Here is an 18,053-nt window from a genome sequence, read left to right on the forward strand (position 1 = left end):
ATTTTCGGTATTTTGGTGATTTAAGCGACGTTATTCACTGGAAATGTTTCAAATTTGGTATTTGAAGTTCGTAATGGATACTACAGCCTGTAACAGAAAATTGTACGTGCAGGTCCACGCCTTCGTGTAACCCCATATAACGCTACCTCCCGATATTCGGTACTTTGATGATTTTAGCGACACTATTCACCGGAATTGTTCCAAAATTTGGTATTTAAAGTTCGTAAGAGATACTACAGCCTATGACAGAAAATTGTCTGTGCAGGTCTACTAATTGGCATATTCGTTCCAAATGGTCCTGTCGAACTTACTTGTTATACCCTACAACACTATGTGTTGGGGGTATTATAAGTATGATTGTTTTTTATTTTTTTAGGGACATATCAATATTTTGATCTAGTTCTTTAGTTTCTAATTTTCGATGGGTTTACTATCGACTCCAAAAGATTGGGGGTTTGGCCAGAAAACTTGATAAATAAAATAAATATAATCTACATTTAATAGAAAACTCAAAACCCTTAATACAATCTTACTTATTTTCAATTATGCATTTAATTTATTTTATAATTCCCATTTTAGGACCCCAATGGAAATCGAATTAAACAATTCAAAGATATCAAACTAAACACTGGAGTCTATACAAATAAATTCAATCTATCGGAACAAACGGTTTTGGGTCAATGGCTAATCTTAGCTTCCGTCTTGGGAAAATATGAGAAATCCTCTGGTCGCAATTTCAAAGTGGAAAAATATATTTTACCCAAATTTGGGGTTTACATTGATGCCGACTCTGATTTTATACTCGATGACAATGAATTTAGCCTAACTGTATATGGTAAATATACATTTGGTAAATATGTTGAAGGCACAGCAACAGTTGCTATCCTAAATCCGGCCACCAACATGACCATGTCCAAACAAGAAGCCACATTGGACACTTATCGCGCATCGTTTACATTTCAATATTACGATATACCACTGGCCCAGATGTTTTCGTGGATAATCATTTCGGCCACAATTAAAGAAAGACATACGGGCATCACGCAATCTACATTGCAAGAATTAAGTGTTCGAAAGCAGAAATATAATATCTTGGTGCCGGAAAATGAGATTGAATTTCACAATGGCAAGCCGTATAAAATAAAGGCCATGGCACAGCATTGGAATGGCAGTTGTGTGCTTGATACCATCACTCCGATGACAATGATTCATGCCAATAGGACATATGAAACACATTTAGATGCGAATGGTGTGGGCACGTTCCCCTTTGACTATGTTGACAAGGAAGTCAATGTCTTCAACTACGCCGGCAGTTCAACCCATTTACAGAACATTGTCATTGGTCAAAATTATCGATTTGATCAATCGTCCGAAGCAGCTTGTACTCTAAAATGGAAGGAAGGAAGGTAAGTCGAAGAAAATTCCTTAGGATTCTTATATTTTTTATTTGCTATTCCAGATTGAAATTTGGTACCACCATTGACCTGTAGTTAACATCGAAATTGCCCATTCCCTATTTCATTTACACCGTCACAAGTCATGCCGATATTGTTCGCATGAAATATATCCCTCTACCGGCCAATACAAAATCGCATATCATAAAAATTAAACCTGCTGTTGATATGATACCACGTTGCTACGTCTATGTCCACTACATTATAAATGGAGATTTACGCTATTGTGAATTAAGTTTGAAATTCCCCAATGAATTCGAGAACACGGTGAGTAAAACGCTTAGGAAATGCGTGAAGCTGACCCGGGCCGAAGTTTTACAATACAAATCTTTGAAAATAACAAGTAAATAGGGCGTTAAATGGGGGCTATACCAATTAGTGGACGTTAGTCGAACATTTATCGTAAGGAGAGAGAACAGAGCTTCCAAGAACCACAAATGTCATGTTTCGGATAATTTGATTAGAAATTGTGGCAGAAAAATTCAAAATATCGAAAATCGAGAGGTACTGTTATAGGGGGCTATACCAATCAGTGGACCTGACTGGAACATCTTTCTTAAGAAGAGAACATAACTTTTAAGAACCCCAATTATCTAGTTACAGCTAATTTGGTTGAAAATTGTGGCTGAGAACTTCAAAATACTGAAAATTGGAAGGTTCTGTTATATAGGGCCTATACCAACTGGTGGACCTTGATCGAACATTTTTTGCAAAGAGATACCTAATTGTCAAGTTTCAGCTAATTTGGTTGGAAATTGTAGCAGAAAACTTCAAAATACCGAAAATTGGGAGGTACTGTTATATAGGCCCTATACCAAGTAGTGAACCCTTATCGAAAATTTCTCGCAAGGATCTCCCACACCTACCGAGTACCCCAATTGTCAAGTTTAAGCTAATTTGGTTGCAAAATTATTGCAGGAACCTTTAAAATTCCGAAAATCGGGAGGTACCGATGTGGCCTATACCAACTGGTGGACGTTATTCGAATATTTTTCGCTAAGAGAAAACCTTTCAAGAACCCCAATTGCCAATTTTTATCTAATTTTCTTGGAAATTGTGTCAAAAAAAAACTTCATAATACCGAAAATCGGGAGGTACCGTTATATGAGGACTACACAAATTAGTGGAACATAAAGAGAGAGCAGACCTTCCAAGGACTACAAATGTCAAGTTTCAGCTAAATGGGGCAGAAAACTTAAAAATACCGAAAATCCTAATCTTGGACCTGAGATGAAACAAGTGAAAAACATTAAGTTCGGCCAGGCCGAACTTTTAATACCCTCCACTTTAGGGTAAAGGAATTATTATACCCTACACCACATAGGGTATTATGTCTTTGGGCATTTGTTTGTAACATGGAGAAGAAAACGAGGTAGACCCATAGTTCCTTTTGGTGATCAGCATAGAATCACATTTTGAGTCGATTTATGCATGTGCGTCCGTACGTCCGCCTGTCTGTTCGTCTGTCCATGTATTTTTGTAAACAAAATGCAGGTCGCATTTATTATTTGATTGAGATGAAATGTTCTAAATAATATTTGTTTGGCTCAAGGATGAACCCGGTCCAAATTTAGATATAGCTCCCATATATATCTTTATCCGATTTTAGGTTTCTTGTGTACCAAATGGCTAATATTAGTCCAAATGGTGTGAATTTTGCTACATCCGACCGAATTCAGCCTACAAGCATGTGCTTCAAATTTGGGGAAAATCGATTCAGGTATAGTCCCTCACATTAGTAATATGCACTCCACGATACTGATTTTTTGCACCAGATATCAGATACAGCCAAGCAATTCAGATTCATTTTTATCAAGATCGGTCCCGATTTGGATATAGCTCCCATATATATATCTTCATCCGATTTTAGGTTTCTTGTGTACCAAATGGCTAATATCAGTCCAAATCGTGTGAATTTTGGCACTTCAGACCGAATTTAGTATAGAAATAAGTACTTCAAATTTTGTGCACGATACAAGAATAATATTTGGTACCAGATATCAGATGCAGCTAAGAAATAGTTTTTTTTTTTAATTTTATGAAGATCGGCTCAGATTTGGATATAGCCTCTATATATATAATTATTTGATTTCAGGTTTAGCTAACATTAGCCCAAATGGAGTGGACAAAACCAACTTACATGGTTATGCTACTTCGTTCGGCCGCTGCGACGCGGGTTTCGTTCAAATCGCTTCTTTACTTTTCGAAGCATTTCTGGCGATGTTGCTGTTTTCTTTCGTACACTTCCTTGACGTCCGGCTACGCTTCCAGACGTCTATATGCTTATCACGGTAACGAGCGATGGTACGAGACACAAAAGATTTATTCACATTTTAATGCTGAAGTGCTCTAACGATAACCATTTGTGGTTTTCCAGCCAAATGTAAAGAAATCACACTATCACGCTTGAATTTCATCACGAATAATTTTTTTCTGGAAAATTCTCACCAAAATGCTTTTGTACGCTTGTAAACCAACTGTCACTGGAATAATTTTAACAGCTGTCTGACGACCGCAGTCTGAAGTAGGTTGCAGTTTTTCATGTCACCCTGTATGTAGCCCATTTTCAGTACCATTCAGCATGCGTGCAATATACACCTTGGTACCAAACCTCTAAGCAAAAAACAGACAGACCGACATGTAAAAATGTGTAATATGTAATATTAGTGTAAAATGTAATATTAGTAAGTATTCCTTATCAACATAAAATTCTATATCCGTTCGGGGAAATCACTCTAGCTTCCGAACGAAGCTGCAGCCTATGACCGAAAATTGCATATGCAGGTTCACGTTTGGGTATAGCCCTCCATATAACTGTAAATTTCGGTATTTTTATTATTTTGGCGCCATTACTCACCGGGATTGTTTCAAAATTGTGCATTTGAAGTTGCTAATGGTTATTACACCCTATGACAGAAAACAACCTATACCAGTCCACGTTTTCGTATAGCCCCCATATAACCGTATCTTCCTTTATTCGATATTTTGATGATTTTAGCGACATTATTCACTGGAATTGTTTCAAATTTCGTATACGAAGACTGTCTAATTGCCACCTTTTTATGTTTTTGAATTTACCAGTATTTTTCAAAGGGTTTTTTTGAAAACTTGGAATTTTTTCCAAATGGTGGTATTCAAAGTTTATATAATAGCATGGAAACTATAACTGTTGAAGGAGTTTATCACTCGACGACAAGAAATTATACCACACTAAATTGTTGAAATCCATTAAGAATTAAAATTACAATTATTCCCTTCTATTCCAGGTATCGATTTCAGCCCCATCAATAGCTAAACCTGGACAGGAAGTACAGCTTGATCTAAGAGCAAAACCTAATTCATATGTAGGTCTACTGGCAGTAGACCTGAGTGTATATCTTGAAAATCCAGATTTTAATATCGATCGGGAACGTATTTTTAGAGAATTAGTCTACGATTTGACTTTTTCCGGTGTGGATGTCATATATCCTGGACAAATATCTGGACTCATAACACTCACCAATGCCAATTATTTGTATGAAACATCCATTGGTAGGTAATGAAACTCAAAACTCTTCTGGTTATTGTTTTATGTTTTTCTAAATAAATATAGAAAAATATGAGAGGCCAAGATCTAAAATAGAATATGACACTTTCCGCACTGAGAGATTGAAAATACGATCAAAATTTCCCGAAACATGGATATTCATGGACTTCGATAAGTGAGTCAATTTAAATTGCATAAAGGAATTAAAAACTTTTAATTTTTCTTCTATAGTGTCAGCGAAATGACTCAATTGACATTTAATGTTCCAGACACCATAACCACATGGCTGATAACGGCATTTTCTGTAAACGATGAAAGTGGTTTTGGTATGATGTCCGAACCGACAAATCTAACCGTTTTCAAGACATTTTTCATATCCACAAATTTACCATATTCCATCAAGAGTGGAGAAGTTGTCAAAATACCTTTGGTCATATTCAATTATCACAACAAGGACCTGGATACGCGGATAACAATGAATAGTCTTGATGGAGATTATGACTTTATTGATGAGTTGACAATGCAGCCAATGGCCTCAACTACAAAATCTCAAGACATAATTGCCTCAGCAAACGGTGGCAACACTCTGCACTTCTTCATTAAACCCAAAAAGCTGGGAGTTATTCGAATAAACATCAAAGCCACCAATTATTTATACAACGATGCCATACTTCAGCAACTTTTAGTTGAACCCACGGGCACCATGGAAAACCACAACAAGGATTTATTTATAAATCTCAAAAAAAGTGAGCAGCTATTTCGATCGTCCATTGATATCGATGTGCCTGAGAATCATGTTGCCGATACCGAATTTCTACAACTTTCTGTGAGCAGTGATATTCTCCACACCACACTCGATAATCTTGACAGTTTGGTACAATTACCCACCGGCTGCGCTGAACAAAATATGGTTAATTTTGCTCCCAATGTTTTGGTATTAGATCATCTGCGTGCCACACGAAAATCTTCAGAAAACTCCGATCTGGTGAAAAGAGCCACTGGACACCTTGAAGTTGGTTATCAGCAGGAGTTAAGTTATCGCCACTACAACGGTGCATACAGTGTCTTTGGGCCGAACGCCCAAACAGAGGAAAGCACTTGGCTGACGGCATATATTACTCGTTTCTTTATTAAGGCACAACGTTATGCCGGCGTAGAAAATAGGATAATTCAAAGTGGTTTGCATTTTCTGGAATCCAAACAATTGCCATCGGGTGAATTTCAATATACCGGCTATTTATTTCATTCAGCCCATCAGGATCGTTACGGCTTTACGGCTTTTGTTTTGATGACATTCTTGGAGAGTTCGGTAAGTATTCGAACTTTACGGTTATGAAAGTTCTAAAATAGTACCATTTGTTATTATGTGAACGGATAGATATTAAACCTTAAAATTTGATATGAGAAGCCAGGTTTGGAAAGTACATGTGAGATATGGAGGTGGCTTTTTCATTGTGAACTAAGTGTGCGAATTGTACTTAATGGTACTAAATTTGGAACAGTTTGGTTTACAGTGAACGGGTGGAGCTACGATTTTGAAATTTTGTATTGAGGTCAATGTTTCGGAAATATTTACTACAAGTGCACGAAGAGTACTACATAGTACTGTATTTGGTACAATTTGTTATTGGGTGAAGATACAGTGCTTGAAATCAGAAGTTTGGTCATGTATAGCCTGGACAAATTGTTTCGGTTTCGGAAATGTGTACTATATTTGAACGAATAGTATAAAGTGGTACTAAATTTGGTATTCGGTGAAAGGATAGAGCGGAAATCCCGAAATTTAATATTGAGGTCTCTGTTGGTATCTGGAATTGATATATGGCGGTGGTTGTGGAAATCTGTATTGTAATTGTAAGTACTAAATTTGGTATTGGGTGAAGGAATGGGGCAGGAATCTTGAAACTTGAAAAATAGTACTATATTTGTTACAATTTGGTATTGGATGAACAGATAGTGTATGAAATCTGCAATTTCAATTCTGTTTGGATAAGGCTGATAAACTTTTCAAAAAACATAAATTGGGTGAGACCGTTGTATGGAGGTCATACCAAAACGGGAACCTCCATAGACAATCTAATTCTTCAAGGATTGTCATATATCAAATCTTCTAAAATATCAAGTTTGAAAAAAGTTCTTAGGTAAATGTGACTAGGATTTTTAAATACCGAATATCGGTGGGAAACGTGATATGGGGGCTATACCAAAATGTGAAACCTATATATACTATGTTTCCCCACCGGAGCTAGAACCCATTATGAACTACAAATTCCAATTTTTGGACAAATCCTTGGAGACATGTGGCTAAAATCATCATTCCGACGTCAAGGAAGTGGACGGAAGAAAACAGCAACATCAGCAGAAATGATTCGAAAAGTAGAGAAGCGACTTGATCGAAACGCGCGTCGCAGTGCCCGAAAAATTGCTCGTGAGCTGAACATATCGCAATATTCCATTCGGCAAATATTAAAAAATGAGCTCGGGGTAAAGCCATTGAAATTGCAAAAAGTGCAAGAACTTACACCGCAAATGAAAGAAAATAGATTCAAAAGAGCTAAAGATTTGCTTCGCTTGGCCGAAAGTGGTGAACTGCCGAATTTGGTTTTCTCTGATGAGAAAACATTTGTGGTCCAGTAGTTTGTAAACAAACAAAATGATCGTGTTTACTTGCCGAAGAGGTCAGCTGAAAATGTGCACCTTCTGTTGGCCACCAGAACTCAAGCGCCGGCCATGGTGATGGTGTGGGCCGCCATAACAGCCGATGGTCGCTCTCCACTCGTATTAATCGACCGTGGCATCAGAATAAATGCCGAATATTGTCGCGAAAATATTATGGAGGGTGTATTAAAGCCTTGGGCTCGCAAACATTTTGGCGGCAGACATTGGACTTTCCAACAGGACTCAGCACCATGGCTCTCACCACGCCCCACCCAAGAATGGTTACAAAATGGGGTTCTCCGCTTCATTTCCAGCCCACAATGGCCACCAACATCTCCGAATACCAATCCGTTGGACTATTGTGTCTGGAGTATTTTGGAAAGCAAAAAAAAAAAAAAAAAAACAATGCCAAAGAGTCGATCACCTTAGGCAAGTCCTTCGCCGGGAATGGGCCAAAATACCGCAGAGCAACATTCGGGTAGCGTGTGACGGTTTCATTGGCCGTTTGAAGGCCATAATTCGTGCCAAAGGTGACCAATTCGAACAAATCTAAACTTATTCTAAAATTTTACGCATTTTTTGCTTTAATTCAATAAAATTTAAAAAAAAGTGTAAAAGGAATGGCGTTTGACTATATTGCAGTTTTTTATCTCACCTTGTATTCATAAAATTTTTTGCTACCGGATCTAGAATCCATTGTGACCTAAAATCCGTGCCAAAATGTGACTAAAATAAAAATACCGCACATCGAGAAATACAGTTATATGGGGCCTATACAAAAACGTGGTCCAATATATCTCATTTTCAATACCAACCTAGGATGGTTGGTTCTGCCAAATTTTGAAGCTCTACGTCAAATAATGTGGGCTGTATCGGGGTCTACAATGAATGTTTAGGGATGTTACAAACGGAATGACAAAGTTAATGTGCCCCCCCTTTTCAAGGTGGTGTTTATAATAACAACAAATTTCCTGCGACATATCCATGATAAAATAAGTAATTGGTAATCTTCAAAATTAAGTTTCGTGTAAGTTTCTCTGCGTATCCGACAATGAATTGTTCCCATACTAATTGGCATATATCCTATTATTATTACGTGAGAATATCTTAGAATATAAGTGTGAAAAATAAGCAAAAAACTATAGTATCCGTAGTTATCGATATATAGATAGAGTAATATTAAACAAGTAAGCAAAGGCTATAGACGTGCGAGCCGACCATGTGATACCCTACAACACTACAATATGTTAAAAGCCCCTTATGTCCAAATCCATTTTGTCATAGAGTACAGCCCTGATATTACCCTTAGCATTTCGACCAGGTACATTTGCCCAATATTTATGCTGTTAGTTGTTGTGGTCCATTTTACAGCTAAATATAGTATTATGGTCATCCAAAATGCTAGACGTCTACGCTGTCCCTAACTTTCTTCTCAGGCATGTCGATTGGCCTCAATTGCATGGTCAGGAATTTTTATACCCTACACCACATTGTGGTAAGGGTATTATGTCTTTGTGCATTTGTTTGTAACATGGAGAAGGAAACGAGATAGACCCATAGTTACTTTTGAGAACCTTCATAGAATCACTTTCTGAGTCGATTTATGCATGTCAGTCCGTCTGTCCGTCCGTCCGTCTGTCCATGTATTCTTGTGAACAAAATGCAGGTCGCATTTATTATCCGATTGAGATGACATTTTCCAAACAATATTTTTTTTGCCCAAGGACGAACCCTATTGAAATTGGTGAGAATCGGATCAAATTTAGATATAGCTCCCATATATATCTTCATCCGATTTCGGGTTAAATGTGCACCAAATGTCCACTATCAGTCCAAATTACCTGAATTTTGGCACACCCAACCGAGTTCGGCCTAGAAGCAAGTATATCAAATTTGGAGAAAATCGGTTCAGATATAGCTATAGCTCCCATATATATCTTTCATCCGATTTGATCTTTAAGTCCCTCACATTCCTACTATTCACGCCACAACCGTGATATTTGGTACCAGGTATTAGATGGAGCACAGAAATAGCTGTTTCAATTTTTATCGAAATCGGTTCAGATTTGGATATAGCTTCCATATATATCTTCATCCGATTTCGGGTTAATTGGCCACCAAATGGCCAATATCAGCCCAAATGGCCCGAATTTTGGCACATGTGACCGAGATTAGCCTTAAAGCAAATACAACAAATTTGAAGAAAATCGGTTCAGAAACAGCTATAGCTCCCATATATATGTTTTATGCGATTTGGTGTTTAAGCTTCTCACATTCGTAATATGCACTCCACAAGAATGATATTTGGTACCAGATAAAAGATACAGCCCAGAAATAGCTGTTTGTAATTTTATCGAAATCGGTTCAGATTTGGATATAGCTCCCATATATATCTTCATCCGATTTCGGGTTAATTGTGCACCAAATGGCCGATATAAGTCCAAATGGACTGAATTTTAGTACATCGGACCAAATTCAGCCTAGAAGCAAGTATATCAAATTTAGTGAAAATCGGTTCAGATATAGATATAGCAACCATATATATGTTTCATCCGATTTAGTGTTTTAGTCCCTTACATTCGTAATATTCACTCCACAACAGTGATATTTGGTACCAGGTATTAGATGGAGCACAGGAATAGCTGTTTTAAATTTTACCGAAATCGGTTCAGATTTGGATATAGCTCTCATATATATCTTCATCCGATTTCGGGTGATTGACCACCAAATGGCCGTAATAGCATCAATTTTGGCAAATCCGACCGAAACCAGCTTAGAAGCAAGTACACCAATTTTAAGACCGAATTCAGTCTAGAAGCTAATACGTCAAATTTGGAGAAACCCGGTTCAGAGATAGCTATAGTTCGTAAAATGCACGATAGAATTAGATAGATTTGATTTTGTACCAAATATCTCATAGAGCTCTGAAATGCCCTGTATAAACCTTTTTACGAGAGCTCTACTAAATATGCATAGTGGTGTAGGGTATCATATAGTCGGCCCCGCCCGACTTTTGAGCTTTCCTTACTGGTTTTCTTCTGTTTTTGGTTCATTTGCAATTTTTTCACCCAAAAGTAGTGGCCCAATCCTTAACACAAGATTTTGTGTCCTTTGGTTTCTATATGTGACCCTTATGACGGCTGCAAAATCAGGAACATTTTTAGTTTTCCATTTCAACTCCTACATATATTAAGAACATCTTTGAAAACAATAAGCCTAGCCCTTCTGAGCCTAACCCTACCCTTGTGAAAATTTTTGTTAGGATCGGACGTTAATTGCAATCAGTATATAGTAACCCCAACCTGTGTTGTAAGGTGAAAAAATACACTTCAATATTATAAGTCAAATTGAAAAAATCGCATGCGATAAAAAATATATTAAAAATTTAACAAAATACTGCAAAATCTATATTAATATCGTTATTTCATACTTTTATGCCAAGAAGGCATTCTGAATTGACAAAATTTTCAAAATCGGTCCAGCCATTCTGGAGATGTGATATTCGCGGTTTAATGGAATATTTGACTTTTATTCAACACAAATGCTATGAACTATATCACCCACCAAATATTACCCGATGACCATCAAAATTGGAAGGCTTCGGCCCAGCCCTAAGCTCTAGCCCCATGCTAATTGCAACCTGTAGAACAACTGCAAAATCAGGAAAATTTTCAGTTTTTGGTCCATTTCAACCCGTAAAAATTGTGCCATCATCTCCAAAAGCAATAGGCTTCTATTCAGGCCCTAACCTCACCTTCATTCGTGAAGATCGGGCCGTAATTGCGACCTGTAGAGTAATTACAAATTAACATGGACAGACGGACGGACGGACATACATAGCTAGATCGACTCAGCTCAGCGAGATAGGAAGATCCATATATACTTTCCTAAGTGTGAAATCAATATTTCGAGGTGTTACATAATTTTTGGCGCAATCAAACTTATAGTACCCCCCAACATATAGTGTTGCAGTGTATAAAAACTCAAATCATGTAAATCATCAGCTCTTGGCCACTGTTTTCAATTCAGTTCAAACTTGGCACATTGTTATGTTATTTATTAAGTCCCCTGCCCATTCTGGTACATCTTAGACAAACTAAAAATTCCCGAAGAATCCAAATTTCCAAAAAAATGTCATAGAAATTGAAAGGAGTATCTGATTGATTCAAAATTCCCTTGCCGTGATATTTACATCAGGCTTTTGTCAGCTATGTATACCAACAATATCGGCACCCTCCTTCTTTTCAAATTAATATTTTTCTCTCTCCCTACAGAAATCTAGCCGAAACTATAAAGCTGTCATACAAAAAGGAGTCAATTATTTGGTGGACAATATCAACAACATTAATGATACCTATGCCCTATCTTTGGTTTCGGTAGCATTACAAATGTCCAAAAGTGAGCAAGCCAATCAGGTACTGGCAAAACTCCAACAAAAATCGCACAGCAAAAAAGGTTTAAAATGGTGGCAGTCTTCGAATGCGGAACATTCAAATGATGTAGAAATAACGGCATATGCTCTAATGGCTCTATTGGGGACAAATTCATTGGATAATATAAATATTGTCAAATGGATTTTGGAACAGCGTAATAAGGCTGGAGGTTTCAAAACAACCCATGATACAGTGGTTGCTTTGCAGGCCCTCATTCGATTCAATCAAAAATACCCCAGCAATAATGACACGCTGCTCAAATTCAATTATGCTGCATTGGACGCCCAAGGGCTGGAGGTTGGCAACGGTTTTCTTGGTATCGATCCGAGCAATAGTAAAATATGGCAAAAGATTGAGGTAAGAATAACCGCTATTAAAAGAAACATATTTTAATTGTAACAATCCATGAATTTACAGCTTCCAAAAACCACTCGTTTGCTTCAGTTAAAAATAGAGGGCGAGGGAAATGCTCTGGTCCAGCTGGCCTATCATTATTATGTTCCCTTGGAAACGGATGTGGAGAGTATTACATTGGATGATGACTCAATTACTGCCACAACATTTGCCAAGTCCAGCAGCGTAATTCATCGAAGAGAAACACCAAAACAGAAATCATTTGCCATTTCACCCATGGCAAAGCTAACTTCTAACGCTGTAATGGAGTTAGAAGTCTGTTTCAAATTTAAGCCGTCGAAAGAACTTAAACATCGTCAGACCAATATGGTGATTATGGAAATAAATATGCCCTCCGGATTTGTTGTGTCACCTGAATCCATGCATGATTTACAAGAAGAAGAATTTGTGGCCCGTGTTGAAGTCAAGGATTCCAATACCAAATGTTTGGCATATTTCAAACATCTGCAGGCCGATGATGATGAAAAATGTCTTAGTATTCAGGCGGATAATATGCATGAGGTTTTGCAGCTGGAGCCGGCATCGATAATAATGTATGATTATTATATACCGGAAAATCGAGATACAATAGCATATCAAATGTAGACATAAAGCATTAATAATTTCTCAATAATTATTGTAAAAAAAATAAACCTCAAGCGAGTCAACAAAGGGTTCTTTTTGGTCTAATTTTAAAAATGTGGTTAAAAATCACTTTAAACGAGATCATAGCAAGTCAAAATATTCTACAAAATTATTGGCATTAAAATTCTAATATAGATCTTTTGATGACGTGATGACGTCATCAGGAGTTCATATATGTTAGAAACAGATTTTAGGGTTAAATACAAGTACATAAAGTTTGCGCAAAAATCTCCTATAAATAATAACTTTAGAAGGATATTTTAACTAAAGTTACCAATGAAAATATATTTATATTTACATTGTATATAAGAACTAGCTGGCCCGGCCCGCGTTGCCGGCCCGTAGTTTTTGTCTATTATGCATATTTGTCAAAGCATAATTATTCAAAGATATTAATCTTATAAATGTTCACGTACTGGTCGATTAGTTTTTAATTTTTAGTCAAATGAGCAGTAATTTGGAATTTACTGTACTTTGTACAACTCATAATTGAGGGCTAATTGATTTAAAAATAGCCAAAGTTAATTCCTTTTGTAATTTGTAATTTTGTAATATTTGTAATTTGTTCATGTTTTCACAATTTATTTCATATAGATGTATATCCCAAATCTACGTTCCCAACCAATATTCTCTTGGGGGTTACAAATTCAATAGAATACAAATTTTTCTTTTCTGACAACACATTAGATGTGAAAGTGGACTTGGGGATACTCCAGTGTGGGGACTTTTCATGAATAAATTTCTATGTGGCAATTATCTGTACGATGGTTCCCTACCCCAGGGTAGCATAAATACAATTTTTTAGTGGTCCAGACCAATATGGACCCTACTCCGAAAATTTTATGCGAAGAGGTTCTCTACCCCCTTAGAAGCAAAGATGCCAAATAAGGGCCAAAATAGAAGAAAGTGGCGAAGACTCCAAAAATGGCTTAAATCATACGATGGTTATTTATGATCGATATCATGACCTGCAAAAGCGATTTAAGGTATCTTAAATGTTCAGAAGGATAGAAATCCTTTTCTTACTAAAAGTCCCATTCGCTCTACTATTTTGCACCCTTTATACTTGGTATTTTACTGATTGTACTCCCAAAAATTTTTGCATTTTGAGCTCTCATTGGACGGATTATTGTCACATGAAAGTAGTAGGGCCACGCTTTGAAATAAGCCCCATTAGTCTTTTTCGGTCATTTTTGTTTGTTTAAATGTCTGCGCATCTTCCAGCTGAAGCACGATGTAGGCCCTGGAGTTGAAAAGTAGATGTCAGTTACCATCGTATTTCGCACTTATTTAATTTTTTTGGTGAAAAATTGTATATAGTGAAAAATTATTCTTTACTTTGTTCACAAAAAATCCACTGAATTCAATATGATATTACGAATTGAAAAAAATTGACAAAAGAAGAATAACAAATTGAAAAAATCTTCAAAATGTTCGCTGATTTTTTACAGCAACTGTTTAAAGATCCTTACAAAGTTTGTCAATAGAATGTACTTTTATTTTAAAATTCAATTCCATTGGAAACTTTTTTCGATATTTTCCCGTTTTGTGAATTGTTGCAATGAGATCTCTTTTTTCGTGATTTTTTTAACGATTTTGAAGAAGTAATTATCTTTTAACTTTGGTGTGACCGCATTAAATTATTTCGGTATCATCTATTTCGTTTCGCTACCACATAATTCGGTACTACACTTCCATGTTACCCGCCATCAATTTCAGTTATCAAGAAATCAAGTCAATTAAATAAATTGGTATTAATATTCGAATTCAAAAATAAAATATAAAAAAACACTACAAATGTACATTAGAAAAAAGTAAGTCAAAATGGAAAAAAATCATGCGAAATAAAACATTACTATTGTACATTTTAAAAGTCAAAATGAAAATGTTAACATATCACATTTTTACTCGATTTTTTTTTTTTTTTTTGTTTTTGATATTATCATTTTCGGATAAGAGACAATTCCGAATTTGTATGAATCATTAAAATCAGTTCAGCGGTTCTTAAGTTATAAGCGTAGTAACTAACACAACTTTCATTTATATATATAGATGTATAGATAGATTAAAAAGTATGCGTGGTCAGTTCCTCAGCCCCCAAACAAATACTTAGGGTTGGAGGGAAGGTCAACAGTATCTCGTGTAATAATTTTTAAACCAATATCTTGTTTATTTAGGAAATATAAGGATTCTAGATAAATCGAAATAATGGGCGCAAAAGGAGGCGTGGTCAATATTTTTTTCTTTAAAAACCTAACTCGGTGTATGACAAACGTTTGTACAAAAAATTATGCAAATCGGTCCAGCCGTTTTCAACTGATTCCGTTACCAACAAACAACAATTGATTTTTATATATATAGAAGAAGATAATATCTGCATCAATGTTCCAAAAAAAAAAAAAAAAAACCGAAAAAAAATTTTTTTTTTTTTTGATAAATTTTTCCCCGGACTTTTTCATTTTAACGCTGAAATATTTATAACATTTCGTTTTTTGCGGTAGGTGTCAACAGTAGAAATGTTCCACACAAAATTTCATTAGTATTTTTTGAATAAAGCATAGATCTAGGTTCAATGGTTTTTATGCAAATTACATCCCAATATTTTGTACTAAAAGTGAACATGTTTCCAATTTAAATTCGAAATCTCCCTTTACACTTAATTTTATTGGAAATTGTTAAAGGAAGAATTATTCCAAATCAAATTTCGTTTTTAGTCTCTGAAAAAAAGAAATTTGTTTAAATAATATAGATTTTTCTTTAAAAACATCTGGTTTATTAAACTAACCATTTTTTTCAAATCTCTGTAAAAATTACTGCTTGGTTTTTCCACCTGTATCTGAAAGCTGGGACCAAATATCTTTGCTGTGGAGAGCATTTTACGGGTGTGAGTACTTAAATACAAACTCGGATGCATATTAACAAATTTTCAGCAACTTTCAAGTATTTACTTCTGTATTCGGTCGTATATGCAAAAATCCACTTAATTTGGGCTGATATTAACCATTTGGCGCACAATAAATATCAAATCAGATAAAGATATATATGGAAGCTATATCCAAAGCTGAACCGATGATTTGGCAGAGGTATTTCTGAAGTATATATGGTTTCGAATATAATTTTTGGGGGAAGGGGACTTAATGCCAAATCGGATGAAACATATACAGGTTGAGGTAAAAAAAAAAAAAACTTAAACAAAGTCAAACGCCATAATTTTTAGATTATTTTTTTTATTTTATTGAAAGCCAAAACTGTCGGAAATAGCATCAAATTTTAGAATAAGTTTAGAATTGGTCACATTTGGAACGAATTATGGCCTTCAAACGGCCAATGAAACCGTCAGACGCTGCTCGAATATTTTGGGCTACACTACTCCAGAACGTGGAATATTGGAGACTATTTATTTGACCAATAATCGGTCGGTGACTTTGTCCAAGGCCCACAGGTGAAACGCAGACGACATGCCACGCAAATGGGTATAAGTCGATTTGAAGATGTTTTCGTACATAGTCCAGATGGATCTTTAATCACAAACAAAAAAGGATGATTTTTCAATAAAAATAATTATGAGTGATGAGGCCCTTTTAAATCTTAGCGGGTACGTAAATAAGCAAAATTTAAGCTTCTGGGGCACTCACTCACTTTATGGTGTGCTGCGTTCTCTGGAGGATTCATCGGACCTTTCTTCTTCGAAGACGTCGGGGACCGAAAGGTTACTGTGAATGGTGTGCGCTACAACGCAATGATCAACGACTTCTTTTTGCTTCAACTTGATGAATTCGGATTGGAAAACATGAGGTTCCAACAGGACGGTGCAATGGCATACACTGCACGTGCCACAATCGATATGCTGAAGGATACATTTCTCGTTTTGGCGTTTTGCACTGGCCTCGACTTGATTTTAATACCAGTCAGGAAAAGTCAAAAGTTGGGCGGGGCCGACAATATGATACCATACACCAATTGTCATATTTAGTAGAGATTGATGTACTTGTACTTGCTACTAGACTGAATTCGATCGGATGTACCAAAATTGAGAACTTTTGGACAGATATTGGCCATTTGGTGCACAATTAACCTGAAATCGATTGAAGATATATATGGGACCTATATCCAAATCTGAACCGATCTTGATAAAATTTGATGCACTTATTTGGTACCAAAGATCATTGCTGAGGAATGCATATTACGCTTGTGAGGGACTTTAAGCCCCAAATCGGATAAAACATCTGTATGGGTGCAATAGCCATATCTGAACCGATTTACACAAAATTGGAATTTACTGTTATTAGGATGAATTCAGTCGTAATTGCCAAAATTCCGTCCATTTGTGCTGATATTAGCCATTTTGTGCATAATTAATCCGAAATCGGTTGAAGATGTATGGGAGCTATATCTAAATCTGATTCGATTATCACCAATGTCAATAGGGTTCGTCCTTTGGCCAGACAAATATTGTTTGGAAAATTTCAGCTCAATCGGATAATATATGCGACCTGCATTTTGTTCACAAAATACATGGGCAGACGGGCAGACATGCATTAATCGGCTCAGAAAGTGATTCTATAAATATCCTCAAAAGTAACTATGGGTCTAGCTCGCTTCCTTCTCCCTGTAGGGTATACAAATGACCAAATGTAGTGAAAATCGATTAAGGTATAACTTTCATATGTTGTTTGCATCCGATTTTAAATAAAAACCACTCTAAAGCCATAATCCGCTTTCAATGGCGATCATAATTGTTATGCTTTACTTCAGATTTTTTGGTTAAGGGAAGAACTGCAAAGGGATGCATAGTCGCGTAGGGTATCAATTAGTCAGCCTTGTCCGGCTTTTGTTATTTATCGCTGGAAATGAGAGCGATTTAAATACTTTTTTCCACGAAACCAAAATACACATAGGTACGTATTGCTGGATCGTCTCAGAATTGTACCCTTATCACCAATA

The 18,053-nt window shown here is 36.2% G+C and overlaps 1 protein-coding gene across 1 annotated transcript; it reads left to right on the top strand.

Moving 5' to 3' along the window:
- The first annotated feature begins 552 nt into the window (after window positions 1-552).
- Window positions 553-13,136, top strand: LOC101894811 (CD109 antigen). The gene is made up of 7 exons (XM_005182115.4): window positions 553-1,406; window positions 1,460-1,721; window positions 4,721-4,985; window positions 5,047-5,155; window positions 5,212-6,289; window positions 11,913-12,428; window positions 12,489-13,136. Exons 2-7 carry the CDS (start codon window positions 1,557-1,559, stop codon window positions 13,068-13,070), a joined length of 2,715 nt encoding a protein of 904 aa, XP_005182172.1. The 5' UTR covers window positions 553-1,406; window positions 1,460-1,556; the 3' UTR covers window positions 13,071-13,136.
- Window positions 13,137-18,053: the final 4,917 nt, after the last annotated feature.

The sequence above is a fragment of the Musca domestica genome, unplaced genomic scaffold, assembly GCF_030504385.1.
Source record: "Musca domestica strain aabys unplaced genomic scaffold, Musca_domestica.polishedcontigs.V.1.1 159, whole genome shotgun sequence".
NCBI classification, from domain to species: domain Eukaryota; kingdom Metazoa; phylum Arthropoda; class Insecta; order Diptera; family Muscidae; genus Musca; species Musca domestica.

Excerpts from the sequence above, each read along its gene's own strand:
- LOC101894811 (XM_005182115.4), top strand. The coding sequence starts at position 1,557 with ATGAAATATATCCCTCTACCGGCCAATACAAAATCGCATATCATAAAA. Across the intron at positions 4,986-5,046 it reads TTTGTATGAAACATCCATTG|AAAAATATGAGAGGCCAAGA; the intron begins GTAGGTAATGAA and ends AAATAAATATAG. Across the intron at positions 12,429-12,488 it reads AAATATGGCAAAAGATTGAG|CTTCCAAAAACCACTCGTTT; the intron begins GTAAGAATAACC and ends ATGAATTTACAG.